General features: G+C 36.5%; 1 protein-coding gene across 3 annotated transcripts in view; it reads right to left on the bottom strand.

Annotated features, from left to right (window-relative positions):
- Positions 1–12,551, bottom strand: part of LOC144052300 (chloride channel protein 2-like) — a 104,227-nt gene that overhangs the window by 33,367 nt on the left and 58,309 nt on the right. For all 3 annotated transcript variants that reach the window (XM_077566233.1, XM_077566235.1, XM_077566234.1), the window contains 4 exons: positions 11,313–11,468; positions 5,534–5,603; positions 5,040–5,150; positions 2,009–2,222 (listed from right to left, as the gene is read on the bottom strand). In XM_077566233.1, coding sequence (XP_077422359.1) covers positions 2,009–2,222; positions 5,040–5,150; positions 5,534–5,603; positions 11,313–11,468 — 551 coding nt within the window. The remainder of the gene's footprint in view (positions 1–2,008; positions 2,223–5,039; positions 5,151–5,533; positions 5,604–11,312; positions 11,469–12,551) is intronic.

Raw genomic sequence — 12,551 nt, 5'->3', positions numbered from 1 at the left:
AGGAGGAGGCCAGAAGGAGACACCTCAGGGGAAGGCCACACAATGATGAACAGATGGAGGGTTGAATCATAATAATAATAAAAAAATCTCATTACTCTCAATTTGTAAATGATGCATCCACGCTTTCATTGTCGCCTAATGATTTGGCAACATCCATAACAATAAAAGGTTCCAGACAATTAAGAGAAAGTGAATTTTGTGCTGTCTCACTGAGCTCGGAACACCCAGCAGCTGGCAGTTCTATTCAGTATTGTTTGCTTGCTATAAATTATCAATGGGAGTAAAGGCAATTAAAAGCAATGCAACGCTGAGCTATTAAGCCAAGCACCTCTAAACAAACTGTGTTCTCGTAAAGCACATTTCATTCAGAACTCCAGTTGACAGAAACTGTCACACTGTAAAAAAACAGTTTCCATCATTATCTGTCAGTTAATATGGGCACATCCCACAAATCACGTCATCCATCCATCCATGGTGATTTAGGGCCAGTTGCAGGTACACCGACCACCAGTCAATCACATGGCCTTGTAAGACACAGACAAAATATGTTGAGAATTGTGTTCAGTTTTTGTTACAAGGCCCTCAATGCGCTTTCGACTACTCATTCACCTACTGATGACGCAGCATCAGAAGCAACTGGGGGTTCAGTATTTTGCTCAAGTATACTTTGACATTGTCACAACGGCATGGGATCGAACCCACAATCTCTGGGTTGTGAGACGACCACTCTACCACTGACCCACGTCGCCTTACGCCAATAAGGTGATGTTCAATTACAATGACATTCATGTTTTTGGAATATGGGAGAAAACGCTCCTCCTCTCTCCTTAAGAGAAGAGAAGAAAAAACAAACAAAAAAACAAAAACAAAAAAACAATGACATTCATGTTTTTGGAATATGGGAGAAAACCCGAAGCAGAAAGAGCCAAGATGAGATTAGAAACCAGAAATTTCTTTGCGAGATGTTTTAACCATGTGATAAATGTGTTAGTGTGCACTGTTTACATACATTATCATAAATAATAACATGAAACCTTCATCAGGTGTAGCAAACTGGTCAGGCTAAGAGCCACAAAATTGACTGTGTTACTGCAAAGCGAGCACACAGACAAACTGCCCCTGTCCCATCTCCTCACTCCCTAGCTTTCTTTTGCAGATTTTGACAAACTCCCCTTAATTCTTAATACTACGTTATATTTTAAATATTTTAAGTGTCCAAAAGACGTATTTATAGTTTTTTTTATGCTAGAGCATACAGAAGGATTTGATGCAGCCTCTGAACTGCAGAGAACGGGTGAAGCAATGATAGTAATTACAAAAACGGCCAGTAGGTGGCAGCAGAGAATAAGAGATCAACCAGGGCCATGTTGAAAAAAAACCCTCACATTTACCTACAGTTCAGATTTGTGAATAATGATGAAACTTAGGTATATTTTAATGCTAATTGTGCAAAATGGAAACGGATAGAAATATACTTTTTTTTTCCTGATGAAAGAAGAGGCTCTAATCTTTCTTTTGGTAAGTTCATGTTTTTATACATGTTTTTATAGCAATAGAACACAAAATTCTGTGGGCCTTGCAAAATCCAGTAAAACAGCCGGGAGTGAAAAGGGGTTGTTTCAGTGAAAATGGCTGTGAGTGAATGAGTTAAGGAGGACAAAATGTATATTTTTTTTGTTGATAAACGTACTGTACTCATAAAGGCTAGTCCCCAACCCTTACCACATACACAAGGAATGGGGTTGATGATGACGCGATGCACCCAGCTAAGTTCAGTGTGACTAGGGCTTTAAGAGACACATGCAACCAGGCATAGCGTTAACTGGGCCTGATTGACAGCAACAAAATACTTAATCTGACCACTCTCTGAAGTCATGCAATAAATATATGGTAGATGAACAACAACTGCCACAAAACCATTTTGAAGATGAATACAATAGACAAAGGTCTAGTGTAAACAATGTAGCATGTATCTATATGTTTCTCCAACAATGTCCACTTTACTTACTCATGGTGTCCCCATCCCAGCTCTGGGAGATAGGGTAGCTTCTTGATCCGGATGATGGAGTCGTATAGGGAGGGCTGCAGGGATTGTGCCACTGCGTTGGCGAGGATCACTGCTATCATCACAGGCAGGATGTGAGAGATCTGTCCAGTCAGCTCGAACACAATCACTGCAGTGGAAACTGTATGGGTGACCGCTCCTGACAATGCTGCTGCACCTGTGAATGGGTAACATGACAGTGAGCAGAGCAAAAGAACAAACAGTAGTTGACATAATGATACTGTACAAGTATGGCACTCTAGTCCAGCGGTCACCAACGTGGTACCAGTGGGCACCAGGTAGGACTAGAAGAGTAGTCCACAGGTTTGCTCTAAATATAACTTGGCAGTGATCTTCTGAAAAGGAAAATATTTTCACAAATGTATACAAACAAAGTGTTGAATGTTGAAATGTATCCTACCATTTAAATTATTGTGAATAATAACATTTGTTATTTGTATCATTTATCAAGTCAGCTCTGCTTACAGCAATTGCCTGCCACCACGGAGAATCTGGGTTCAAACCCCACTTAGACCACATTTTAGTAACTTTGATGGTTCGATACCAACTATCATATCAGGAAATGGATTAAAATTTCTTGAAATGGTTAAATCCCACCTTAGACAGATTGTAGTTGAAGTTTTCTCTTTATTTATTTGTTATTTAACTACAATTATTTTTTTTTAATTTTCACATAATTTATCTTCCAATTTACTTTATAATCAAATGCATTCAAATCTTAGCTATCAGCTAATAGCATTCAGCTTTTCAGCATTCCCACGCATTTTCTGCAGAAACTGCTCTTTTTCTAGTTGTTGCAAGGAATCATTAAGATGGTCAGTGTCTTCACAGAGACAAAATCATATATTAAAAGTAACTTGAGCAAATTTGTTGCTTCAGAAACATCTCCTAACCTTACGCGAGACAAATAGAATGACAAGAAACACTGCCAAAATCACTTAAGTTGCAGAGATACAGTACTTAATTACTTTTTTTTTTTTTGCTTGTTCTGCCCAAAAATTCCTAATATGCCATCTCGTACTGTTCTTAACCCCTTAATGACATTTTTAAAAACCTCCTTATTTATTGAAAAATATAGCTTTTCCATGGAAACTGTAGTAAGTAATATATAGAAGTAGCATTATCGGTCAACTGCTCAAAATAGCACTGCATTCTTTTTCTCAAACCCAATGACCATTTTCTGCACAACATTCACTCTAATATTCTCCTTTAGGAAGAACTCCTATATTCAGCTAATAGAATTAAAAGAGACGTTCAATATTTCCATATCGTTTTGGACCAATAAAGTGCTATGGATAACAATACAAAAGCTGCATTGGAGCGACAGAGGAGCATAAAGTGAAGAGAGCCTTCACTGCTCAACCGGCAAAACGGATCAGACCTGTCAAAAGACTGATATAAATACTTGGGGGTGATGGGAAGGTGGGGGTAGTGGAGAAATGAAAGCATTCAAATAAAGTGAAAAGGGGTACCAAGCCAAGTAAAATAAATGTTATTCCAGAGATTGAGGTTTCATTGTTCTCTCCCATAATTTAATTAAAGTTGGCTGTGTGCTTCCAATTTCCACCCTCTGATGGATGCTACGTCCCATCTCCACATTTAGCATGCACCACAAGCTCCTCGGCAGAATTAAAGAGGCTCATCAGAATGTCAAGGCCTGAGTCATTAGTTGTAGTGCACCGCAACATCAGAATAATCATAGCAGACAATAAACACAATCTGCAGCCTCTAATGGTACGATCAAATTAACTGCATATGGGGCAGCAGTAGCTCATCTGAAAAGGCTCAGGCTTTGAAGCCGGAGGGCAACGGCTCGAGCTCCGCTGCAGACCAATGTAAAAATGGCAACTACTTGTCGGATGGATGTTTGTGCCTGCTTGTGTATCAGAGGAGTAAGACACGCTGATGTTCGCTGATTGATTGAACTGTTTTGTCTATGTTACAGTAGGAAACCATATTTTCATTTCCAATAAAGAGAACACTCGGCCCGGCCTCAAGATACTGAAACAATACTCAGTTAACTCAAAGATGCCCTATATTAAAACTATTTGAACATATAGTCACTGCTATGTGGAAAAACACATTGTCATGTTTTACATTTTGTTTTTGCTATGAAACTGAATGCAGACATTACAAAAATGTTTATTAAAAAAAAGAAAAAAAAGAAAGTATTTTCCACATAGCAGTGACAATCTGCCTCCTCTGCATGGGATGAAAATAAAAAACAAAACTTTCTTAGTTTTAAAGTTTTACTTGACAGATGAATTTAAAAAATGACACAATGTTGTGAGACAAACATTTTTTGCTCCCGTGCATGTATCGAACCCGGGCCCTGCAGGATGGCAGCATAGAGCTTTACCAGTGAGCTAAAGTTCTGTGCCGCCGACACAGCTCAGAACCTTATTTGAACAGTTCAGGAAGTGAAGTATATAAAACTAACCCACATTTTTCTTTAAAAAGAACATTCTTTATCAACATACAGTATAATAAGAATTATACAAAATGCGCCTTTCTTTTTTCCTTACCCCCCTCGCAATCGACTTGGGAGCAGGGTCTACCAGTTGCTGTAACACGGTACACTCCACCTCCCATTTGGCGCCCGACGAAAAACATACATTTTCATGAATTTATAAAACCCCTGTATGTAAAAAATAAATTAAAAAGTAGAAAATGTACAGTACAGTTAATTTATTAGCGAGTTGTATTTATCATCATTTGTTTTTATTTATTTTGATTGCCAGTCATCAAAATATTGGGAACCTGGTTTGGATGATCATCATTGTTGTAAACTCTTGCCATTATGTTTTCAGGTCAAGTCAATTTGCACATGGGTTTTCAACACACAAACACGTGCGCAACATATGCTTACGCACACAGTACTTTACACAGTTCTGTTGAAAATTTGTAAAATAGGATCATTTAAAAACAGGTGGGGCGGCACTTGACACATGAAAATCGGCATATTTTTTCTTACCAACAACAGCATAACCTCCCGGTACAATGGGGTAGATAGTGCCATCTGTGTTAATGCCATCTGGGAACCAGGCCGCCATACTTTCTCCCACCAGACGGCCAAATGCTGCACCTAAATGATTGGATTTTAATGATGCAATTAAATACAAACACTGTAATGTATTTGTGCTATGCCTACATTCTCTCTTGCACTCTTGCCAAGATTTAAGCAGAAGATCGCTACTATATTGATTCCATGTAAGAATAGATGCGATTACATTGGTACTGTGCAGGCTTCGCAGCAGTTGCAGTTTTAATGCCATCTTTTAACAGTCACATATGAAAATTTTTTTAAACTAAAAACAATACCGGTATTACTTTTCAGGATGCACAGTATTTAGTAGCTGTACTTTATGTGGTAGGTAAATTCTGAACATTTGCTTTAATTTAATTTGAAATGTACACTAATTTCCAACCATTACCACACAAAGAGAGATAATAGCAGTCATGCCTTACCTATAACAAATACTGGCATGAAGGCCCCACAAGGTACTGGAATGGTTGTGGCCAGAGCAGACATCCAGAACTAGGAAGAAAATGATCAAGACTTGAGAAATGAGAAGGAAAACAAAACGGGCTCGTATTCAATTAGTTTCTGCCTGCTATCTCAACGGCAGCGAGCAGAATCCTCTCCCGGCAATGAGGAGGCAGCAGTATGGAGCTTATTGCTCAAGTTAGATTATGTTGTCACGTTCCCTCTTAATTTGACAGACCTTCTAATGAGCTCTGAATAATGTGCAGTGTTCTAATGATTGAAAAACACTGCATAAAAGGATTGGAAGAGTAATGAGAAAACATGGACAAATAAAATAAATACTGCCATTGGGTAAGGCGCCAGTTAGTTCTACTTTCATGAAACATCACTGCATTAACATGAAATATATTTATATCAAATATATTAAATTAGATGACTAATATACGGTATATATTATATTCTTCATTTCAACCATATGCCTGTGTCTGTTTTACGAGGAACTAGAAAAGAAAAAAATTAGAAGATAAAAAAATTGCCAATAATTTAATGCAATTTTAAGGGAAAATGCTACACTTGGATATACTGTAGAGGTCTTTCTTTAAAATGATCTGTCATCGCTTTTGGGGGGAAATTTTACGTCTCAAAAGTACTTGTGATTTTGATCTGAAAAAAAAATGTAGTATTAAACATCCCTTGTGTGTGTATCTGTGTGTTATTAGGATTCTTGTTTTGTATTCCTTGTGGCACACCTTTTCCTTGATTTGATCTTGTGGTGAATAACATGAATGTTAAGGACAATTGTGACATTTGTGAGAAGAGAAAAAAAATCAATCTGTCTCACATCAAAGAATAAACACCAGAATGTGATGATGAAAAAAAAAATCATATGGATTCTTACATCAGCAACCAGAGACCAATGTAGGTAAAATAATGAATACTTGAGAATAAATGCCATTCCTGTTTGCATGCATAAATGAAGACTTACAAATGAGTTTACAAGCAAACCATTAAACAGACGTCATCAATGTAATCATCTCAAGATTTCAAATAGACTTCTTAATTACACTTGCTGCCTGCACATCCTTGCATGCTTCCATTCTTCTCCCGCTTCCGCTCCCTGCACTCTGTCTATAGCATGATGTAATTAAGAGCGACTGTCACCGCAAAGTATCAGATATTCTGCTGTAACCCTACACTGCTGTCTTTTTCACAACCTGCATTATGCACACACATACACACAAGCGTGTAGGTGCTCACACACACAGAATCCAAAGCAATTGTTATGCACCAGAGAATTTGAGAAATTAATAAACATAACAGGTCAGACAAAAAACAAAACAGACTATTTGACTGCCCTCCATGGACTCATCAGCTTCCTTTCAACGTCATCTTCCAGTACTAAAATCTTTATATCAGCAAAGGACAGTTTAAGTGATCTGGGAACTGATAACCTCATTTTAACTTTATTGAACTGGTTATGAGCTAGTTTGAGATATTTGGTATATATAGATATATAGAGATATAAGGTATGTGGGTTAAAAACTATTCAATAGTATACTACTATCGCAAGCAAAATTAATATGCGAGATTATAGAGGCAATAATTGAAGACTATTGTTTTTTTTTGGTGGGGGGGGGTAACCAGGGTTATTATAGTTCTGGAATTTTCATTTCAGTTAGTTTTTATTTCGTGTTGTTTTGTTTTAATTAGTTTTCAGGTTGGTTCTGTTAGTTTTAATTAGCTTTAGTTATTTAAAAAACACAGTTTTAGTTTAGTTCGAGTTAGTTTCAGTATTATTTTATTAGATTTTATAAGTGTATTACTTGTGCACAATATTTAATAAACACCATGGTAGAGTGAAAAAAGTAAAATTTCTTACCTAGCGTTGCATTTCGGCTGAGTTAAATGAAAAAGCAGGTGAAAGCCAAGCCATTGGAGCCAAAAGTCAAGCACACGTGACAAAATTGTCGCCTCGTTGCGACGTCATCTGAAGGTGCTTTTCTATTGGCTGCTGCTAGATGATGACACTTCTGTGGGGCACTTTCAAATGTCCTTATTCCAGTTAATGTCGAAATAAATATACTTAAAATCACATTTAAAATCTTCCCCAAAGGCTCATGTATTAAATTAATTACCAAAGACCAAAACGAAGAACATTTCCGCTATAATTATAGTTAGTTTTGTAAACATAAAATGTAGTTTCAGTTAGTTTTCGTTTAAAAAAAAGAAAGAAAAAAAGAAGCATTTTTCATTTTTATTTGGTTATCGAAATTGTTTTGGGAATTTTAGTTTTTTATTAGTTTCCGTTAACTAAAATAACCTTGGGTGCAACAGATTAATTGTATTTCAAATTCGGAAATGTATTTGATACATGAGTAAACTAAGCTTGGTCACAAACTTAATTAAAATTGTAAGTCATGTCTTCACAATCCATCATGAGAAATAATCATGGCTTTTTTTTTTTTTTACCGGTTTAAAATAGGACAGTGGAATTCGCTTTCGTCCTGATTTAATTAAAACTCTCAATCTTAATTCAGTTTTGGATGACATAATCTTACATTTTTACACCTGCTTGTTGTGTATGATCATTTTGCATTGTACTCATTGAACCTATGTCTTTAATGTGACCACAGAACACTGGAGGTCAACAATGCTTAATTATTGTACATTATTATTATTATTATTTTTTAATTAAGTCTGTTCAATCGAAAGTAAGGTTCAAATCAGGTGCTTTTGCACTTGTCTTGCATAAGACAAGACCTTCTCTGCCTCTCCTTTTCTAACAAAAGGATATCCTATACAGTACATGAGTGTGAGGTGCACACCCTGGACATCAGGCTTTAGCTGTTTGCGGACACTTTGTTCCCAGGTGTCACATTCTTGCAGGGTGGAAGAAACTACCACTGGTGATGTAATGTAATGTACTGTGATGGAAATGAATAGCTTGTTTACTCAATGAGGTATGTTTACACAAACTTTCATGTGCATAATATGCGAGTTTGGCTAGTGGTCCTTTTAGGAGCACTGCAAAAGTTTTATTATTTGTTAAACACACATTTTGATGTATTCAACCATATCACACTGTACTAACAGTACAATTTTTTCCTGTTATTTACTTTAAGATACAAGGGTTTATTATAAAACTACAAACACTAGTACACTATTTATTCCAGGTTCCAAGCAGACATTCTAAATTACATATTTATTTTAGAAACAAGTATGAATTTTGACAAGAAGAAAAACTTGTTGCACCCACCACAATCTGAATTTGCACATCTAGGATGGGTTTTTGCAAAAAATACAATAATCTAATGTAATGTAATACGCTGCCGGTAGTTGGTTTAATGTAAGTTTGCAAGGAGAACTGACTTGTCAAACCAAACTTGGAAAATTCACTGTAGAGTATTTTATTAAAAGGTAAGTTTGCTGAAATAGCCTGTTCAGGTTTTTTCCCTTCCCTTATTCTGAATGTTAGAATTGCCATTGTGTGAAACCACAACAACATATAGCCCTGTCAGTGTTAATGCCAAATATTTTGCTAAACTTGTGTCTTATTTCTCATCAACATTGAGGCTGGACGTTAACAGATGTAAAATTTGCATTCCAAAGCCATTTGTTGAAATATAAAATATGATATTATGATGAAAATCTTTTGGCATGATCAATACAAAATGAGAAATGAGCAATAATCTCAGGTAATAGATTATATGCTTAAAATATATCAGGTTCAGAACATTGTATGAGTATTGTATTCTAATAGTTGTGATGAATATTGATGTTTTGAAAAATATTTAAATGGCAGACAGCATGTAAATGTCCTGTAGTATGATGCCTATTAGTGGTTTCCTCAGTAAAAGGCCATGTTGGTTACTGTTGTAAATGTCTATATATATATATATATATATATATATATATATATATATATATATATATATAAATAAACTTTACAGACTAATAATATAAATCATCTTCCTTCTTAAACAGAAATTAGAGTGCTCAAGTGCATGGTTGAACAATAATGATGGTCGAACCCGGTTGGAAATTCAAACAGTGATGAAGTTGCAAACATTAATATTCTCCTCTATGATTTCAGAGGGGTGAAATAATGCAGAGTTAGCAATTTTAGAAGCTCATTAATCCCTCCGCTACATTGCAGTTCACGATTTGTTGTCCTGCTACTTTTTTACTTTTCTAGGGGTGCAGGATATGGAAAAGGTTGGGAAGCACAATGCAATGTCATTGTTTAATAAGCTTTTCAATTGTACTCCAGTAATACGAGTACTTCTTCAAGAGACAACCAGTAGTTGCAGGTAGATTTAAATGACAAAACATTAAAGATTCATTAAAAAATGATCAGAAGTGATAAATATTAAAAAATATTAAAAATGTAAAATATTCTCTGATTATTTCACAGTTATACCCAATACATCACATTATCATCTTTAGAATATTAAGGTTTACCGCAAAAGAACTGTATGCCAGTGATTGCTCTTGCCTCAAACGTCCTGAATTTCCGAACTAAACTAGTAGGGTAAGAAATTCAGTGTTTTGCTCTGTGTCACATACGATGACACAATTTGTCACAAATAACTTCTGACTCCTACCCAGAATAAAGATGCACACCTCAAACGGGAGCCAAAGGTTTTCATGATTGCTCCCCACGGTAATGGGATTCTGCTGCAAGGTATGCCAGATTTGTGCGAGTGTGTGCACAAATCATGCTTTGAGAACAAGTATTTGTTGCAGTTACAAACATTGATTAATTCGACATCCTTCGTAAGTGTGAAGGCAAGCAAAATACAAAAGTTTGGTAGTTGGAATGAAAGTTTGTTTAGAAAGTAGTACCAGGACAAGATGGCTGCCATGTTGAATAAAATAACTATTCATTACAGAGACAGAGAGTAAGAGAGCAATTTCGTCTTGAAAATCACCATGCTGAATCCAAGAAAACCAAAGGGTGTAATTAGGCAGAGACATTACAGATTCACTGTGAGAGCAGTGTGTGTGTGTGTGTGTGTGTGTGATGTAACATTCTGGCATTTGCACCATTGCACAAGCAGAGGAGAGACAGTAAATAATCATATATAGATAGATATATGCAGATTGGCACAATAACTATAGTGTGAATGTTTGTCCACTCTGTTTCTTACATACATTACCTTATGTACATGAATGTTTTTGCATCTTAACCTTCAAGCAATCAATACAGGAAAAAGTTCCCCACGGGGAAAATAAAAGTATATCGTATCGTATCGTAATAACCTCTTAGACAAGTGACAAACCAGGGATGTTCGATGCCACTTTTTTTTAGACCGATACATAAAGTTTTCCCCCAAAAAACAATGACAGATAATTTTAAAGAAAAACATATATCTCAATACAGTATTTTTCTTTTAAACTGTATGAAATGAATAACAATTTTCTATTCTTCTTCTAATTTCTAATTCATAGTTTCTTCTCGTAAAACGGCCATAAGAGGACAACCGATACTGGTATCAGCCTTTGTCGACAGTACGGATACCCTGAAATAAGGGCAGGTATCAGCCCTATACCGATACCTGGTATCAGTACTCACCCATCACCTACTTCGTAAAACAGAAAAGAGCATACCGTGGTCGTAAAGCTATATAATGTGACATACTGGTTTCATAATTCATTTTGGTGAAGTTTTAATAGAACAATTTCAATTCTGGCGTCAAGTACTGTACAACAATCTATACCTGAAGTAAGACTTTAAATTTCTCTGCATTTGTCACTTACCTTCATGACAATGAAGATAACCAGTGTGACAAAGACGTTGACCTGCGGATGTTGCCAGGCCTGGGAGTGTCCAATGTAGTCAAACTCTTCAGCAATGCCCTGTTTGGCCCAAGTGCGGTTGTCAAGCAATGTCACCAATGACTCCTTCTGGGTGAGCTGCAGGGCCACATAAAAGGTATCGTCATTAACACAACAAATATTATATTTTTTTTAAAATGAGATGGGTAGTCTTGTTAATAACACAAGGGCATATAGATTTAAAATCATAATGTAATAAACTAAATTGTCTATTAGTCAAATTAAAATATTGGGCTTGCCAAGAAGATCCAATACAAGAGGTGTATTTAATAATTCTGCTTCAACAAAGACAACGGGCAGTTTATGATTGACACTGTCACTGGATATTAATTTACCAATATAATTTTTTTTAATTCCCGCAGTTTATCAACTACAACCTGAAGATTTTTTTTTATCACGCTTTGAACCTTGCGGCTTTAAATGTGACGCGGTTTATTTTTGAATTTTACTGACAAACTTCAAGCCGCCAATGCATTCGCCAAAAGTCTCATCACATCTGACCAATGACGTCACCAAGCACGTCACCGTGGGCCAATTAAACTGTCCGAGACTGCCCTGGCCGAATATTCATATCAGTCATTTGCGTAATTCTTGGATGACAAAATCTTTTACCAAAACTGGCTGCATGCGAAGCATAACGGTAATGCTTTCATGAGCAACTATTGCTGAGGTTTGCCAGTGGATCCTGACAGCATAGAGCAGTGTAAAAAAAAATTCCCTAATGGCAATTGGCTTAAAAATGCTTGTCCTGCCAAAAGATAAAGAGGAGTCGGACTGCAGCGAATTTGCCTCATGCAACAACAAGCGAGAGTGTGAAAGTGTGTAATGAAGGAGGCGTGTTCCTTTTGAGAGGGCCATGGTGGGTTTAGTGCGCAGGAGGAGGAAGATGAAGATAGTGATCAATGACTTTTCTGAGAGACTACTGTGTAAAGAGCCACATTCGGCACTGTGAAAAAAAAATACCGGTGTTTAACGTGATTCTAAAATTGGCAAAAATCCGTCGTCAGTGTGACCTCTTTCCTTGCAAATAAGTTAGAACGTAGACACCCATGACTAATGCAGTAAAACAAAGCAGCTAATATGTACATATTTGCTTTTTATGGCTAAATTTAGCCATTGCCACTTCAAATCAGGTGTGCTTTGTAGTCTGGAAATTACGGT

The sequence above is a fragment of the Vanacampus margaritifer genome, chromosome 5 (genome assembly GCF_051991255.1).
Source record: "Vanacampus margaritifer isolate UIUO_Vmar chromosome 5, RoL_Vmar_1.0, whole genome shotgun sequence".
Lineage (NCBI taxonomy): Eukaryota > Metazoa > Chordata > Actinopteri > Syngnathiformes > Syngnathidae > Vanacampus > Vanacampus margaritifer.
This window is presented reverse-complemented; position numbering and strand designations above follow the sequence as displayed.